General features: G+C 48.0%; 2 protein-coding genes and 1 pseudogene across 3 annotated transcripts in view; 1 reads left to right on the forward strand and 2 right to left on the reverse strand.

Annotated features, from left to right (window-relative positions):
* Positions 1 to 532: 532 nt before the first annotated feature.
* Positions 533 to 705, reverse strand: LOC144099588 (U2 spliceosomal RNA; annotated as a pseudogene).
* A 968-nt stretch (positions 706 to 1,673) lies between these two features.
* LOC144097622 (uncharacterized) lies at positions 1,674 to 7,138 on the reverse strand. The gene is made up of 4 exons (XM_077630278.1): positions 7,114 to 7,138; positions 3,116 to 3,849; positions 2,321 to 2,465; positions 1,674 to 1,870 (listed from the first exon to the last, which is right to left on the reverse strand). Coding segments are annotated over exons 1-4 (906 nt in total). The 3' UTR covers positions 1,674 to 1,868.
* Positions 7,139 to 16,245: 9,107 nt separating this feature from the next.
* The window catches only part of muskelin (muskelin 1), a 34,843-nt gene continuing 32,965 nt past the window's right edge, over positions 16,246 to 18,123 (forward strand). For both annotated transcript variants that reach the window (XM_077631513.1, XM_077631514.1), the window contains exons 1-3: positions 16,246 to 16,348; positions 16,661 to 16,730; positions 17,903 to 18,045. In XM_077631513.1, coding sequence (XP_077487639.1) covers positions 16,272 to 16,348; positions 16,661 to 16,730; positions 17,903 to 18,045 — 290 coding nt within the window. In that variant the 5' untranslated portion in view covers positions 16,246 to 16,271. The remainder of the gene's footprint in view (positions 16,349 to 16,660; positions 16,731 to 17,902; positions 18,046 to 18,123) is intronic.

Genomic DNA, 18,123 nt, shown 5'->3' on the forward strand with positions numbered 1-18,123 from the left:
GGTGCGACTAAAATTTCGGTGCAATTACTCGCAATACATGACCGGTGACAGCTGCTGCTGCGCAGTACACTGGAACGAAGGACAGCGTCAATGAGATTTTTCCCTGGCAGTTGCATATGTACAAAAATGTAAAGGTTCTCGAACGACAAACATTCATTAAGATATTTGTCCTATACTTGCTAATTTCATGGCCTTTACGTTTTTCACATCAGCGGCATGCACTTCTTTGATGGTTCTGGACCGATATAGTTCTAGACTTCGTGCGATATTTTCTTTACTTAATTAATACCCAAAAACATGGAAGCATGGGTATCAGTTATGTCTGCCACGAGTGAACGATAAGGGGACAATTGGTATCACATGATTACAAAACATGCTGCTGTTGCTGTTGTTGCTGATAGGAAGAAAGGAAAGGAAAGTGCACGGGCCCTCCTACTGGCTCAAGCCGAACCACGCTCGCTGCCGCGTGCTGAAAGTAGGAGAGTTAAAGGATAGGAGAGCAAAGATAGAAAGAAAAGGCGCGCGCTAATATATGGTCCGGGCCAATCCCGGAGGCAGTGCAATACCGGGCCGACCCGTGCCAGAGTGCTTCAAGCCAAGCACTCCGCCATATTCCAAAAATAAGTTTAATATCTTGGGTCCAAGGACCCGCAGGAGATATTAAATCAGGTATCTGATATCAGGTATACCACCATTACAAAACATAAAACTGAGCAGGGGACAAGACACAGGAGAGATGGAAACAGGACGAGGGACAAGACACATAAGAGAACCAAACAGGACGAGCTCGTCCTGTTTCCATCTCTCCTGTGTCTTGTCCCCTGCTCAGTTTTATGTCTTGTAATCATGTCTGCCACGATTTTCAAGACATACGAATATATTATTTTATTTTTAAAAAATACGTATTTCACTTGTCTAGAGAGTGCGTAGCGTTATCTGATACACCATAGCATTGTCAATGGCAATGGCAATGCAGTTATTATTGTTGCGTTTTATCCTCCACAAATTATATGACGAGGCCGCGCTGCAACATGACCCCCCCCCCCCCCTCCCAAACAAAATTAATGGCTACGCCACTGATGTCTGATGATGCTTGATGGTGGTGCTGACATTAACATACAGGAAAGGTTAACTTGCATCTGCCCGAATAGGAGGGTGTCTATGGCTCTGTGGCAGTGATGCGAGAGGTACTTTTAAGAGTAAGCGATGAGGGGCTAGTTGGTATGACATGATTACAAAACATAAAACTGAGCAGGGGACAAGGCACATGAGAGAAGCAAACAGGACGAAGGACTCTGGTTCTAATACGTACTGCTGAGTGCTTTGCAAGGTATAATGCCGCATTTGCCTTGCTACATGCTACAATGAGGAAATATTGTCTGACACATTTGCTGCTGAAGCTGAGCTTCGCCGATGAACTTTCGATGAAACCAAGCTCGCCGGCTAAGCATGGAAAAATCGACTTGACTTGCTTGGGTGCATTCCTGAGCACGCGAGCATTTAAACCATTACAGCAGCACTTGCTGCATAGCAAGGACGCACCCTTTTGTGTGCTTTAATCTGAGCTTCGAAGACGTAGTGCTTCAGAAAAAAATCCAGTGGCGTGTCTCGTTCATGACATGGGTATAGCGGCCATGAGAAGCAAAGGATAAACAGGCAAGGTGAGGAAACCATAAGGCGTAGTAAAACTTTATTGCATTCGCCAACGGTGGGTCTTCGAGGATGGCTTTGTATCACAGCTTCAATGCGGTTGTGACGAGGTTGCACTGAGTGGCGCACTTGGCGTGGTCGAGTGCCGGAGGCGATGGGAGGGCGGGTTGGACCAAAGGGCATCTGGTTGCGGTCAGGTCAGCTCCCCGACGGGGACACTCTGAAAATAATCAGAAGACGCCAGGAGGTGGTGAAGATCGAGTAACTCAAGTATCCTGGAAACGCCATAAAACGTCATAATGCATGGTTGACTAGATGGGTAGGCTCTTTGCGTTGTACGCTATACCAATCACGGCACAAGTTCCTACCTCATTCTGACTGAGCAGTAGACTTTTTGGAGCTTGAGTGCGTGCGTGTTGTCTATATATACGCATACACTAAAGGTCTCACTTAGTCCTCTTAGGTTATTTAACTCTCATCCAACCTAGACGGTTTAGTATCTAGTAAGTCTACGCGAGCCCGACGTTCCTCTACAGTTAGCTTCCATGGGAGGGACGGTTGCTTTTTCAGTCACCACACTTAAAAGCACCTACGCCTTCTTCCTCCCAAGCTAAAGTATGAAATTGCTCGCAAGTGAAATGAAGGCAAAGGGAATGTGAAAAGAACGTACATCCGTAGTACTTTGCGTAGTGTCCCACGGCGTAACCGGCGGCGGGAACAGCAGCGTAGGCAGGCGCGGCCGGAGCTGCTACCGCCTTGGCCGCTGGGGCAGCGTAGGCCACCGGGGCTGGGGCGAAGATCGGGTTGGCGAATGCCTTTCGCAGCAAGGAGAAACCCAAAGGGACGAAAATTCAAACTCAAACACTCTAACGGCGTACGCGCAGCGAAGAGACTGCTCGAAGCGAGTCCAAAGGTTGAACGCTCTTTTGACGCATAAGCATTGTACGCGGTCGAAACAAAAGTGGATACCGTGTACCAACTTTGTGCCTCATACTGGACGTAGATTCTTCCCATTCACGCGCTCACTCTCTTTCTCCTTCACTCCTCAAAATCTTCAGAACCAAACCATACCTTACTAAGCGCAGGAATGTCTGAGGGCAGTGCAGTAGCCATGTGCTATATTGGGAGAAGGTCTGAAAGGTAAAAGATTATTTGGCTGCACAGCTGTTTGCGCTGGCCGAACCACGACGGCACAGTGGATGCAAATAAAGAGTGAACGCTGGCCTACTCGAATGATTTGCACATCATGTACTACATAGATGTCACGTGCCACAGCCGAGGGTGACTGTCACAAACGCCATTGCTTTTACCTTCCATTGAGAGGGGGGATATATCACTTAAATTTATCGGGCTTGTAGCGGGTAGCCTCACTGTCAGTGCGACTACACGAACAACGTCCGCGCTATTGCAAAGCACCGGGCCTCAACCAATTTATTCACACATGCGGGGCACGTATACTGCTTACCCTGGGCGCGGCGGGTGCAGCATAAGCGACTGGTGCTGGGGCCGGAGCTGGTGCTGGGGCTGGAGCAGCAGGGGCTGGTGCCGGCGCTGCTGCATACAGTGCTGGAGCAGCTTGAAGTGGCGCTCGGGCCACGGGTGCCGGTGCGAACACCGGCGCGTCGTGGACCGTCTTAGTCGAGTACGAGGTGGTGATCGCCGCCGAAGCCGGCGCCGCGTAGCCGGGTCTTGCGAACGGGCGCGGCGGAGCAGCGTAGGCAGCATACACGGGGGCCGGAGCCGGGGCAGGAGCGCGGGCCGGAGCTGGCGCGTACGCCGCCGGAGCCGGAGCTGGGGCGGGAGCCGGAGCCGGCCCGTACGTCACCGGAGCCGGGGCCGGAGCTGGCGCGTACGCCGCCGGAGCCGGAGCTGGGGCTGGAGCTGGCGCGTAAGCCGCGGCCGCGTATGGAGCGGGAGCGTAGGCGTACACTGGAGCGGCGGGTAGCGCGAATCCAGGGGGCGGGGCAGCCAGGGTTCCGGCGCTGGCCGTGTACGCGATAGCGAAGAGGATCACTGCGCTTACCTGTGGGGCAGATCGCAAGGTGTTGTTTACTTGAGATATGATAGTAACAGCTGCTATTATCTGTACGAGTGAAAGCCAGCGACGACGAATTGCACAGTACACCCCACTGAGCGGGTCGCGAGCGAACAACTTCCATTCGAACTGCTGAGCACCCTGTAATGCCGCTGCCGGCACCTCTGTGCGGAATATGCGTGCCACGAAGCCAGGCTCTGACGCATTTCGGCGTACCACGCGTCAACTGATAGGAAGAAAAACAGCGGGAGTTTTCTACTCGGGACGATATTTGGACCCAGCCAGTTGCAAAATGAGTTAGAGAAGACATAGTACTAGCGCTAAGCCTTAGGGACGAAGGAAGAGCAGATAATGCCACACCAAATTGCCTAGCCTTCCGCCTTAAATGCAAGATGAGTGGTAGAGGGGTCGCCAAACGCCGTCTAAACATATGCAGCCATTCTGAACAGGCCATTGGGTAAAATGTATTTCGACAGGTGTCGCATATGAACCCGGCGATTCAAAATTTCCACAAAATGACAATCTAAAACAGAATTATGCTTCTTCGCACGAAGCTAGGCTTGCAAGAGAGCGACGAACTAACACTGAAACTCCAACACTCAAAGAAAAAGTGCTTCACTTGAATGCAGTTGCATAAAATGCTTAGGCCTATTATTGGAGCCTATTAGAAACAATTATTGCCCTCCACACTCTTTACAGAGAAGTTTATTGGAACCCCTTAAGATAGGAGTCTTGTAATCCATTATGAGAGGTGGCGTGCAAGGATTGTAATAGGTGTTTAAGGGACCCTTCAAGAATACTCCCCTCAAACAAAAGTTCACTGACCTCTCAACCCGTACCTAATAATTCGAACTTCGAACCCCGGCTACCCGTGTTATGAGTGGCCCTTTCTGCACTGGTCTGCTGCTGTGAGAACTTAATCGAGCACGGAAAACTAAACGCGGAACTAGACCGAACCGTAAAAGTGTGGGCCATAACGATGCCGAGCGGCTTACTGTCGTAGATACAGTCGTCGCAGTGGTCAGTGTGTACTGACCGCAGTAGCTGTAATCACTACAATACCCTCTCTTCGCAGAGTCCTTTCTAAGGTGAAGACAAGATAGCTCAGGCTTTTTCTGGCACTTTCATGAAACTTTGATGAGTGGAGCAGTTAATGAATTTGATTTTGATGCCCTTTAAAAAAACTAGCCCTCCCTGTACAAAATAGTGGGCAGGCGAAAGCCTCGGCTTGCTGCATCAGCAAGACTTCGGACTCGGTTCTTACTCACTGCAAGCATACTGTGCGCGAGCTGGGGATCACCGCACGGAGATGACAGGCTGCTGCTACTCGGCGACTACGAGGACGGCTGAAGGAAAACCGAAACCGCCACACAGATGCTGCCGCTCGTCTCGTCTTCTCGAACAGTGGTGGCATCACTTTCGCGGGGCGGCGAACTTTTTATACGCGACCGAAATAGGGCGTGTACTCGGGATGCGACTTTCAGAAGTCGTCAAGCAAAAAAAGAACGGTAGCAGTGCGGGCGTATAGCGTCTGTCTGTATGCATTCATTCGTGTTTGTGTGTGTGTGTTTCTCGTAGTGAAGTGGGAGCGTGGGAGGTGCGACGGTTTTTACGTAGATGCCATCGTTCGCATTCGTCCGCAAGTTTGCCTCGTGCAAAGACAAGAGCTATGCACGCCTGCCCGTGTTACTGCGCCGCACACAGGGTGCCGAAAAGCCCGCACACCTGTGCCGCTTTTTCAAGGGCTGAAGGTGATACTTTGCATCCCGGGCCCTTCTTCTGTCGGGCTTTGCTTGTTCCGCGAGATGCGAAGTCTGCGCTATGCGCTGCGGCCTGACAACTGCTTTCAGTTCGGATACTGTTATGACCACCGCGTGCAAGAACTGACCGAGAATGATCAACTGTTCCCCTGTCGTCTGCTTGTTGCTCAAGGGACAGACAATTATTAATAGTACTGAACAGGCGCTAAGCCTGGCGGTGTGCAACGGTATTGGAAGTGCCAAGGGTTGCTGGGGTGTTGAACTGATAATCCTGCTGGTGTAAGCCATGGTGGAATTGAGTGATCTCGCATGCGTAGTGAGGCAGCTGCAGAAGGCGTGAGGCAGGGATCGGTGAAAGATGACAACGAATATATGTTGGCATTGCAAAAGAATGTACGAGTTGTGCAGGTAACATTCGCAAAGCGTCTACAGTCAAGGTTCCCAGATCTTCCGTGACACGGTTTAGGTAGTGCGATGTAAGATAGAGGAGACTTTGCTTGGCGCCCAAGCTACACCGTTCAGAGAAGAGGGACCGCTCCAGTATCATGTCAAACATTCTTGGACAAAAATTTTGAATATTGTAAAACTTTAAGGTACTGATAAAGAAATATTGAAGGTAATGGTCCATTCTTCTGATATGCAGTAAAATTTTTCGTTTATAGTGTTTCCATCTCTCGCATCGAGCAGATAAGACTACCATAAAAATCAATGGGAAAGGTTTTGAGGATAGCAAAAACGTTAATAGCAAAAGAATTCAATCCTGCCGACGGGAGATCCGCAGGTATATTGGTTGTTATAGTGAAAACTTTCGAAAGTGCTGCGACAGGGAACACAAAGAGAAAGACACGAAGGACAAGCGCTACTATCAACTGAAGTTTATTGGAAAACACACAAGGTTAAATAGCTCACACAAGGCAGCCAGCAGCGCATGCGCCTACCCCCAAAATGACAAAACGAATCACTGTTTTGAACTAAGGTACCGAATTTCACAATCATGGATTACAACACATGGTATGCTGACGCACATGTCGGAGTTTTTTGTGAATATGATATGCCTCAGATAATTCCCTTGTTAGCTGATTGGAATGCCTATACAGAATGTTTGTTCTATTGAACAGAGGTACACATGCATTTTTGTCCAACGGGCTAGAATTGTTAAGTTCGCAGTCTCTGTAATGCAGGGCCAAATTAGAGGTAGGAGGAGCCCCCTTTAAAGACGAATTATGTTGGCGTAGCCGTGTGTTTACACATTTACCAATTTGGCCTATATAGTGAAATACATATAATGTTATAGTGAAACCTTACAGTATATGAAAAAATTGCGCCCATAAACTCGTTCCTGTTTAAAAATTGATTTTGTCCAGAACTGTAGGGTATATGATTTCGGCTGCCTCCTATAAGAGGCAGTTCTAGAACTGCTGGTGATTTCTCTGTCGTAAACAGCACAGCCCTCGTTCTATATAGGGACCGGCAGTATCCTATTCCTGAACGCTCTTGTCAACGTTGACAGCGCGTGGCAGCTCGTGTTGGCGGCTCTGCGACGAACATGTCAAACTCTGTTTTCCTTCGTGACCGCCTCGAGGATGCCGCGGCGATTATGCAAATCGGAAGGCGGCGTGGGGCGCGGGCCTTGGAACGAACTGTAGGCGAATAGATTCCGTTGCTCACCTGGTACCCCCTGCGTGTGTTTCATCACGGCCTTGCGCGCTAACATTCGACATATACCTGCTTAAGGTACTCTATTAGAGCAAGGGGAAGTTTATAAGAAGTCTATAGAATGTCAGAGAATTTTTTTAATAGGTGCTATTTCCCCCGTTGTTCATATCCGCTGGTCCGACAAGACGTCTTCTCTGTTTCGTTGCGTATAGTAACCCTGGTCAGACCGCATTATTCTTCAGCACAGAGTTTACAGCTATAAAAAGCGGTTTCCTAGTCAAAATACAGCACACTCTAACTCTATTTGTTGTACTAACGGAGCAATCTCATGCTTGGATGTGGAACAAGACCACAGCCGGGATTTTTTTTCTTTGACCATGGGCCCCTCTTGGATAAGTGCTGGATGTGGGAGGGGGTTGTCGAAGGACCAACAACCACCGGAACATGTCGTGGTCGTCCGTGATGTTTTTTTTTTCTTCAAGTCAAATGAAGAGGGCTGGTGGAATTGCCCAGACTGTCCTCCCTGACCCGATTTGAGGCGACAGCAGCAGCTGGACCACTGCAGCTCTAAAAGACGAGGTAAAGATTTTGGCCTGATGACCTGCAGGACCAGAGAACTAAACGGGAAACAGACATTGAGCTTTTGTCTAAATGTATTGCCTTATATATCCTCAATAGTGCCAATGCATGCAGCGTATGATTAAGGGCCTTTTTCGTCATTTTAAATTATATTCTGTTCCGCTCTGCACTGTGTTGAGCCGCGAACACAAAACTGACTGGACGAAGCGTGAACTGACATTTGTTTTACTGCAAAGATGTTTGCCTTTCGCACAAAGGTAATCTTTTTCTTTTTCTGTATGTGTGGTAAATGATCGAGCTAGCTCCAAGTTCGCTCTCAGTCCTGTTGGTTCTGTGTTTCTGTCCTGCAACAGTGCAGCTAGATTTAGATACTGCGGGCCCCCAGTCAACCCTCATCTTCACGTTTCGCCGTTATAGTAAGCCATGAGCCCACCGATCCGGACTACTGCTGCAAATTATCGCATTTATATTTATCTTTGCCCTCATACCTTCCTCACTGACAACCAGTAATAATATTTTGTGGGCAAAACGCATGAAGGAGTAGCACTACACAGCTCGAATCAACCAAATGTAGCCCGAACCAGACCTTGTATTTAGCGTCATTATACTGGCAGCAAGAAAAACAGTAGAACCTGCTCAGTCTCCCCCGCCCCCCGCCCCCTTTTTTTGGCGAAAGCGCGCCAACGTCGTGCGATTCAGGATGATTTACTCCTGAGTTTCCATCATTCAGGCCAATTTGTTCTCCACCAAGGTTTCGTATTACACGCTTCATTCGAAGGAAACATTTCGTACGGCCTTCAGTTTTCCAGATCGGTATCGCAGGCAATGCGCGAGCCCTTTAAACCTCCCCCCTTCGCAACACCCCTGCATTTCGGCTCCATCGCATTGTTTCTTTGCTCCCTACCCTGCCGGTCTTTCTCCTAAAAACAAAGCGCCTACCTCCCCGCGTTCCGCCCGTGAGGGAAAGAAGGAGCTGACTCTAATGGTTTTCTGAATACTGCCGATGGTGTTGAGCGCCTTGGTATAGTGTGCCTGACGGCTCGTAGTTTCGCGTCGCAGTTTGAGAGGAGCGTAGGATCCAGAGAAAAAAAAAAAAGGGGGGGGGGGGGGGGGGTAAAGAAACGACGCGCTCATTGTAGACAGCGCCTGAGCGCGCGCTGTTGCGCCAACGGAGTTTCCAGCGGCTCCGTCGTAGCGACGCAACTACCGCCGCCGTCACGTTACCGCCGCGCGCGTTCTGCCCGAGCATACGCGTCACCGTAGCGCGGGGACTCCGATGGAGAGACCACGCACACAACAGGAGTGAATCGAATAAAAAAAGAAAGCGTTCGATGATGATGACTTCGGCTAGGCCTTCCGCCGTGAGAAACTTCGGCCCGCGAGCACGCGCGCGTGCCATGTGCGACCGACGACGTCGTACGGGCGAAGGAAGCTGCATGCGGAGGAGGAGGCCCGTTAACCCTAATCATTCTTGGTCAGAAAACGATGTCGGCGCTGCGATTGCCTCCGCTGGCTGGCGCGCCGTGCCACGACGCTGCGGCGAGGCCCCTGCAAGCGGCGCGGAAGCGTGCCCAGAGCTCGACGACGACGCGTGCCTTTGGCTTTGGGTCGACGAGAGGAAGTCGCGTCGACAAAGGCAACTCGAGGCGCGCGCCGCGCCGCCCAGGCGAGGGGGAGGGCGGAACACTACGACGGCAGGACGCGTTCGGTGAGAAGGAAAGGCGAGCGAAGAAATTAGCGTCGTCGCGTCGTGCGCGACCGTGTCGTCACCACCGCCAAATGATGATGCGGCGTCGAGGAAGCGACGCCCGCGTAGTATCGATTGATGCAGTGTGACCCCCTTGATTTCAGTGCTTGCGTAACACTCGAAGTAGTGTAACGCTGACGCCAGCTTTCGATCTAGAGGAAGTAGGTGGTTATATGCGAGCCGCCGCCAAACACTTCCGGTGTACTGTCAGCGGGGCGAATGCGTATGACGAATGACAATAGGCGGCTCCGCTTGGCACTTATGTAAGCGTCGGCAGTCGCGTGTCTTTTGATAGTCGTGATAATTCCCTTTCTTTGCATCTCTTCTTATCAGCTAGGACTGTTCTATACGGATATTGTCAATCTGATAAGACTGAGTATACGTGGCGTCATATCCAAAATAATATGCCTTTCCGTGGTGCTCAGAACTGTTCGTTACTTTGCGGCTTGTTCAGCTGCTTTGGAGTTTTGTGCGCGATGAACTCCGAACCCACGAGGTAAAAAAGTAATTCATAGTCTATGAATCCTTCCTCGGTGCTTTTTTTCTTCTTTTTCCTGCTAATCGCCTCAGTGCTTTCCGCGTTGTACTGTATTTCAATTGTTTTGTTCCTCTAAGTGAAACAAGTTACATCGATAGCAAAGATGTTCCCATCTGGTTTCAACGACTCATATCCCTAATATTGTGTAACAGTGCGAGTACACCTCTTCACAGTTGTTTACTGAAGTTTCTATTCGAAGGTTATAAAACTGATTCGTTCTTGGAATCGAGTTAATAGACAGGATTATCATGAAGCCTGATTTCAGAAAGCCGCGATAGTAGTTGGATTTACCGTCGATTATTTCTTTGCTGCATTTATTCTAATGAATGCTTTTGCTAGGTGGATGGAGGTGGTGTGGGCGCTGTGTCCCCCATGTGGTGTTTGCGGTGATTTACACCATTTGCACCGAGTGAATTTAGCGACTGAGCGGCGTCGCAGCGAAAATTTCCAACTTGTTGGAACCTCGCCGCCCTGGACGCTCAAGCCGCCGCGACGACTCAAAAATAGTCTTTGGGCCGCGGCGGCAGGATTCGCTAGCGTTATCGCTTGCATGTGAAATAGGCTTCAGGCCAGCCGAGGTATCTCCTTGAAAACTCTAGATAAACTGTACATGCCCAAGAAATGATTCTGAGCGAACAGCGTTACCCAGCACAAATCATCCTTGCACGCAGAAAAGGTTCTGAAAAGTGGTAATCTGTTAGGATGACAGAGTGGACACTGAATGAACGGATGCATAATGAAAAATGAGAGAGAGAGCGCCATATGGAGTGAACAGCTTAAGAAAATCCCGAGATATTGTGGCCACGATTGATGCAAGAGACAGACAGTTGGAGACCGTTAGGACATGGCTTTGTCCTCTATTTTACTTATAGGAGTGAGTGAACAAAAAACTTTATTGAGATTTAAGTCATCGCCTGTGTGGTGCGCCCTAGTCTGGGGCCCTGTATGTCGTAGCCATCGCTCTGCGCGATCCACCAATCATTGCTGGCCGTTGGCCGTGAGGCCGCTCCTCCTAGGGAACAGTGAGGAGGAGGGTGAGAAGGGAGGAGGAGTGAGGAGGAGGAGCTAGACGAAGCTCGGTCAGCTGCTGTGATGAGAAAGAGGAGAAGGCAATGTAGGTGTTGCAGAGTCATATGCCCAGTCGCCAGAAGAATGGACTCTGTGATTACTGCGTCTGTGTCGCGTCCGCTCTGTTCAAGCGAGCTGGTCGTCTATGTTCTAGTCCTGGCCTTCTCTCTTCCGAGCAGCAGAAAGTTCGCTTGAAAATAATGGCTACCCCTGTCAGATGCTAAACAATCAAGAACGCCGCTTTAAGGAACCTGCTCAGCCCCAGTTTGTTGGGCAACAGAAACGCGCGACTGTCCCGTATTCCCGGGGTACAAGTGAGGCTCTGGCGCGAATATTTGCCAAATACGGCGTTCGAATTGCGCACGTACCGTCCAGCAAGCTGAAACAGCAGCTGTGTCACGTGAAGGACCGCCTAGAGCGCACATGTTACCCCGGCGTTGCATACAAGATCCCCTGCAAGGATTGCGATGCATCATACATTGGCGAGTCAGGCGATTTTAAAAGAAGAATAAGGGAACACAAGAATGACGTCAAGAAAGGTCGCACTTCCTCCAACGCACTTGCAGAGCATGCCCAAATGATGCAGCACTCCATTGACTGGGAGAACGCCACAATCTTGGACACGAAGAAACCTTTATCTTCACGATTACTTCTCGAATCATTTTACATACAGACGACCAAGAATGCTATCAACGGGACGAGAGGGAATCTCCCCGATATCTACGCCCACTCACTGTGCAGTCAAGTCCGCTTATAAGTAGTGGCCCATTCCGCCCACCCTCATTGTGAACAAGGGACCCGTACGGGTCTCGAAACGTCTTGTGTTAAATATTTTTTCTTTGGCGAGTGTATGTTTCTTGAGCTTCCTGAATGGCGTATAGCCTACCCTCTGGTATCCGCACCCAAAAAACTGTGTCGATGCACCGCAGATTACTTGCCAAATCGGCCACGATGACGAAAGCTGTGTTCGATTTTTTTTTGTCGCCTTTTCTAATTTAGAAAAGCTCTGTTTTGAGTAAATATACCGTAGGTGCCATTAGAATGCTGTAATCCATCTATGCAGCTATACAACATGAGCTGGTGGGCAAGTTGGTCGCGCATAATTCTTTGACGGCGCAACGACGCCAGACCGCTGGGTCTCGTCCCGTCTTCTGCTTTGGCCTCATGCCGCTGCGCTTTTTCACTAAGAACATCTATCCAGGCAATCTTCAATTTACCCTCAGCGTGCCCCTTTCAAATCAAGGCTATGTGTCGTGTCCTTGTCCTGGTGTTGTCTACAGTTCGGGGCAAATTTAAACGCGAAATGCGTCTCAACGCGCCGCTGTCACGGAAGGCAGTGTACAGTCGAGCTTCTTTATAACGAAACTGTTTATAACGAAATAATGGATATAACGAAGGAATGACGATTCCCGTTTGGAATCTCTGTCAACACGGGCTATAACGAAGCTACGGCTACAACGAAGTAATCGCCGGGCACCTTCAACTTGGCTATAACGAGATTCAGTTGTACATTTATTTATTTCTCCCCTCAAATAGAAGACAGCGCACGCAAGAGGCATGCGTCGAACCTTTCGCGCAGCCCTCTACTACGGTCCCCTCTCCGTGTGTCGCATGTATCTGGGTGGTCGAGTCGCTGGTGTCGGTCGCTGGGCGAGCTTACTCCTGCATGCATCGAGGCCTGCCACACCCGGAGCAAAAGACGGGAAACGCGCTAGAGGGAGAGAGCGTGCACATACGGGAGCGGAAACAGCGCGACCCCGACCGTCGCGTGAAAAGCGCGCGCGGTCACGGCGCAGCCTGGTGACGCGCGCATTCGCGAATTCGCGCCTCTGCGCGTGATGCGCGCGAATTCCGTAAAGGAGGAAAACGTGCGTCACTGACAGGCCCACTTTCTTCACTCTTCTTCTTCTTTCTCTTTTTTCTTCTTCTTTTACTTCTACGAGAGCATTTAGATAATGGAACAGACTCGCACGACAGACATATTTCGGAGAAACAGAACGATTTATGAACAAATAATAATGAAACTCGAGCATGCATGCCTTCATCGAGACAGGTTTCCACTTCCTGCATGTACACTCTGCGCGATTCTCATATTTAACGCACAACGCTTCGCTAAATAAATACATACGAGCCACGATTTGGCAGCGTGATGAAATGCGCGCACTTGAAAACGACAGTTAACCGCGGAGAGCTGGGAACGTTGTCCGCCACGCTCTGTTAAAGTCCGTCCCGACCATCCAGCGACGCGTTGAAATAGCAGCCTGCATCGAGCCCTCTTCACTCTCCTAAACGCTGTGCGTGCTGTTTACTAATGTCAGAGAGAGCGAAACTAGGAAGCGTTAATCCACGAGGAAAGGCGAGTAGCGTAGCATCGCGTCCACTTGTCGAACAACAATCAATCATTAGCCATCGATCGATATTGGAGCCCTCCTTTTGAACTTGTACCGCTTGTACACCAGAATTGGGGAAAAAATTGGCGGTGGTTTAGCTTTGGTTAGACCTGGAGTGACGCGATAGCTACAGTTGGCCGAGTGGAAATTGGTCACGTGACCAACCACGTGATCAGTCACGCCGCGCCACCGGCAGCTGCTCCGAACCACGTGACCAACCACGTGACAGCTTGACGTCGCAGCCACAGGGTAGCAGCGCAGCTACAGGGTGGCAGTGCCGCCACAGGGTGGCAGCGCAGCCACCGCCACGGATAAAGCAGCGGGGCTGATTTATCCAAGGCATTGGGGTTTAAGGACAGTGAAGGGAAAGTAGATTTTAAGCGGGTAGAAGTAACCAAGTGAAGGTTATCTAAATGGTGGCTAAAATCAAGAGAAGAGTAAAATTTCATAAGTCATGGCTAGGTGCCTTGAGCCACCGCCAGATTTAAAGGGTTCAGCCGTATCCATCCATCCATCCATCCATCCATCCATCCATCCATCCATCCATCCATCCATCCATCCATCCATCCATCATCCATCCATCGGTGCCGGCACGCTGAAGGCTCGAAATGCTACCGTAATGTAGCTATCGCTACAAAAACTACGACTGCAGCGCTGCATCTGGTATCCCATGCAATGGAAAGTGCATATGTCGTTAGTTCGAATCCCTGTAGCAAGCTAGTCTCCAATTTGACTAGCACGTGTAAGCTGTACGCAACGAGAAGTCATATGACGCCATCAGGAACGCTTTGCGACAAACGGTTGCGTCACAGTTTTCGTACAAATGTCAGGAAAACCGGCGCCACATGGCAGTCGGCCAATGGCGGGCATATATATATATATATATATATATATATATAAAGGAAGCCAACAGTCACCGAAACCAAGGTGCATAGGGGAATGTTTCTATTTATTTAATTTTTAATATCTCATGCCAAGCAATTAGTTTTTAAAGAAAATTACTTATCAAGCAGCAGAAAAAACAACCATGCCGCCGGTGGGAACCGAACCCACAACCTCCGAATATCGCTTCTTGAGAAAGGACAGGCTCTGTCCGAAACGTCGACTCAAAATAAATCTATGGCTAAATGAAGCGTTTTCAACTTTACATATATATATATATATATATATATATATATATATATATATATATATATATATATATATATATATATATATATATATATATATATATATATATGAACGACATATATACGATTATCTGACGTGACGGTGCTCGGCTTACTCTGTGCGTGATACGGCCGCTTGATGATAACAACCGTATTTTTCTTGCCATCGCTGGGATTTTCACTACCATCTGGGAGGACACACACACACATGCCTCCGGTTTTTCTCGTAATGGGACTAGTAATGACTTCGCATTAAAGGATGTTTCGGGGTAGGGGGTGGGAGGTGGGTGTGCCGAAAAATGTGAACCCTGAGTGAGCAATCTGAGCAATTTCTGCACTTTTCCTTTGGCCCTTCGCCAAGAACCAACATGACAGATGTAATGTCGCAAACTCTAACCGGGAATTCCCTCAATTAGGTCAAAAAATTTCTATTTCAGTCCTTCTTTTTTCTCTGCGAAAGCTTGAAAACTCCGTCAGGTTAGAAAAAGTGAGAGAACTTCGGTTCTTAAAATCCCCCAAAACCCTGTAAAAATTTGCTCCTCTGCAAATTTTGCCCCTTAAATTTCCTAAACAACGGAAAATTCCCCCGAATGGAACATCACAGCACGTCAGCTGACCTCCCAAAAATATATTTCGAGCCACGTATTCATGAATAAGCAGGGTGGGCATATAATATACAAGGAAATAAAAGCTAAAAACAGCAAACACAATTCTAAGAAGTTTAAAGATCAGCAAATTTAGCAAACGTCATCAATCCAGTCAAACTAGAAACAAATGAATAAAATGAAGCGCAAAAATATAAAAATACATACATCCATCAACACGAGTTTTTTGAAAACCTTGCTTTTGTAATGCGTGATAGCAATGAGGAAGCAGGCTTGTAGCGTACGGAGGTGACCACAGCGACGACCATTACTTTCAAACCTAACGTATGCTGTCACTGGTGTCGACTGTATTATGTTCGAGTAGCAGTGTGCGTACAGGGACAATCAAACGCGCAAAAACTTCAACCTGTCTGGCTACTGGATCCATTGCTATTCGGGGGCATGCCACATCAGCCTTCTTTTCAAAGAGCCTACAGTCTCGCTGGCGTCGTCTAAACATCGTAATGAAGCTATTCTCTCTACATTTCGCGTAACCTGTGAAAACTCCTCGTAAGAGAGGCAGACTAATTTGTGACTAAGATGTGAACGGTACTCTAGTGCTAAATAAAGCCTGCAATGTGTCCGCAGGGAACCAACGGAGGCTTAACAGTTTAAAAGTAAAGCAATGCGCCTTCACATGGAGCATCCAAGCTGCGCATTCATTTAGTGTATTACTTTGCATCGATGGTCAAACACTAAGTTTCCAGCAGCACTGGGCTCGCACTGCTTTGTGAACTGAGTGCCTATTGCATCTTATGTGTCGCAGCTTATATCGAACGCGACAGGATGTTCATTTTGGATCTACGCTGTTGGGGACATTTCAGCTGTACAAATACCGCGCGATGCACCTTTAGCAGTACCGCAGTGAACATTTTTATCTTATTGTGCTCACAATTTATACTAGACATTCATAAAATAAATACCTAAAGTTAATTTTCATTTGAATTATATTTTATTTTATTTTTTAAGTTATTTTTAGACATGTAAATATCTCAGTCGGTGCGGTGCAGTCATTGTTTACTGTCACCTCCAAAAATGGCGTCCGCGGGCTGCAAAAAGCTGAAGTATAGTATTCATAAATGCTCAAGTTACACGGGATCTTACATACCAGAGTACGTACCCACTTCTAAACTCTTCAGTAACTTCCACAGCCAAAATGCAGGTGTTGACGCCTGATTTTCGGCGGTGACAAGTTGAGTGCAGTCCATTCAAAGTTGGTTCACTGAGAGATCAAAGCTGGGTCGTTTTTAGAAGCAAACAATGTTATTTCTACAGTATGTGCTTGCAGTTTTAGTTAGCGTTACGCTGTTAGTAGTGTGCTTTAAGCTCCCAATGCTGCGTCACCGTGGCAACCGTTGTCCGTTCTATTTTTATACTGGGTTCAACTGCCTTGTGACTTTCGCCACTGTGGATGTTTCTTTTAGAAACATACTCGTGGACAAACCAGGTGACCAGTATTCAAGATGGTCTTCCGATTCTAATTACCCACCCCAGGTTAGTGAATTGTTTATTTCAACGTTCGTTTTTTCTAGTTATTTTTTATTTTCGAAGTTTTGGGCAGAGCGCCTTGAGTGTGCAGCGCAAGTTGCGATCGTGTTCCCTTTATTATTGCCATTATTGTATCGATACTTGACTGCGCGTCAGGCTGTGCCTTGTCATGTTCCGTAATTACCGCAAGCGTGCGAGAAAAGTCGTGATTATCTGAAAACTAGAACATCTGTGTTTTTGAATTCATCGCCTGGCAAACGAAACTGCGCGCTTCGTTTAAGTGTTTGTGAATTTGTGCACTTTTTAGTACTCTCTGGTGATATAAGTCTGTGAATTGCGCACTGCTTACAACGTTATGTGCCTTGCAACGTTATGCAAAAGTTATCAGGAACCATTAATTCTAGTTTTGTTGCGTTACGAAAGCTGAATGGTAACGCTGCCTTGTTCAGAAGCAAAGTAAAGGTTAGTGTGTTGAGCAGTGAGGCGTATTTTGAGACTTACAGTTGAGTGAAAGTTGCAGACTGAGTCGCACTTGGGATGCAGACAAAACAGCTCATGAAATGAGTGGGCATGTTTGTTTGAACATTAATTGCATGCAGGGTCATTCATATTTTGAAATTTGGTTTTGGTACAGCAATGCCAAGTCTTTCTCATTGCTGCCGGATGCGCATGCGCATAGTTTTAGTGCCACTGCACGCTGACCGTGCAGCAGAGCTCAATTCTGAACACACTCATTTGAAGGCAGTACGATTGTGCACATCGAGTTGCAAAGCACATAGTGTGTGATTTCCTTTTAACAGCAGAATAAAATAAATCATAATAAGCAAAAACCATCACTGGCTACCATTTGTCTTGAAAGGCATCTGAAATGCAGGTGAATGTATAATTTTTACACCTTGGAAGCGGGAACTCTACCAGCTTCAAAAGCTTATGTGTCATCGTTAAAGGCAGTTTTCAATGCATGAACTGCTCCAATAAATGTAATGCAATATGGCAACTTGATTGTAAGTTTGAAAAACAAGCTGGGCTGTGCAGCATTCCAATTCCTGTGGATTCTTATGAGCCCAGCTGCTAGCCTTATTATCTTTGATGCAGTTTCAGCTTTATCCTTAGTGTTTTCTCATATTACAATGTTTTTCTTTCTTTTTTTTTTGTTCCCCCTTTCTTTCTGTTCACAGTTTCTGGTCCTCAAGCTCGAGAGGCCCGCTATAGTGCAGACGATAACCTTTGGCAAGTATGAGAAGACGCATGTGTGTAACATGAAGAAGTTCAAGATATATGGCGGGTTGACTGATGAACACATGCTGGAGATTCTAGATAGGTTTGAAATGCTCTTTGACTCCCCATGTTTTCATCATTGAAAACTGTGATGTGCGACTGCTGCATCTTTTTATTATTT

Source organism: Amblyomma americanum, chromosome 7 (genome assembly GCF_052857255.1).
Source record: "Amblyomma americanum isolate KBUSLIRL-KWMA chromosome 7, ASM5285725v1, whole genome shotgun sequence".
Classification (NCBI taxonomy): domain Eukaryota; kingdom Metazoa; phylum Arthropoda; class Arachnida; order Ixodida; family Ixodidae; genus Amblyomma; species Amblyomma americanum.

What these genes read in the sequence shown, in the direction of transcription:
- LOC144097622 (XM_077630278.1), bottom strand. Translation starts at nt 7,138, where the DNA reads ATGAAACACACGCAGGGGGTACCAG. An exon ending in ACACACGCAGGGGGTACCAG is followed by an intron (nt 3,850 to 7,113) that starts GTGAGCAACGGA and finishes TATTCCGCACAG; the next exon opens with AGGTGCCGGCAGCGGCATTA. An exon ending in CTGCACCCGCCGCGCCCAGG is followed by an intron (nt 2,466 to 3,115) that starts GTAAGCAGTATA and finishes TTGCTGCGAAAG; the next exon opens with GCATTCGCCAACCCGATCTT.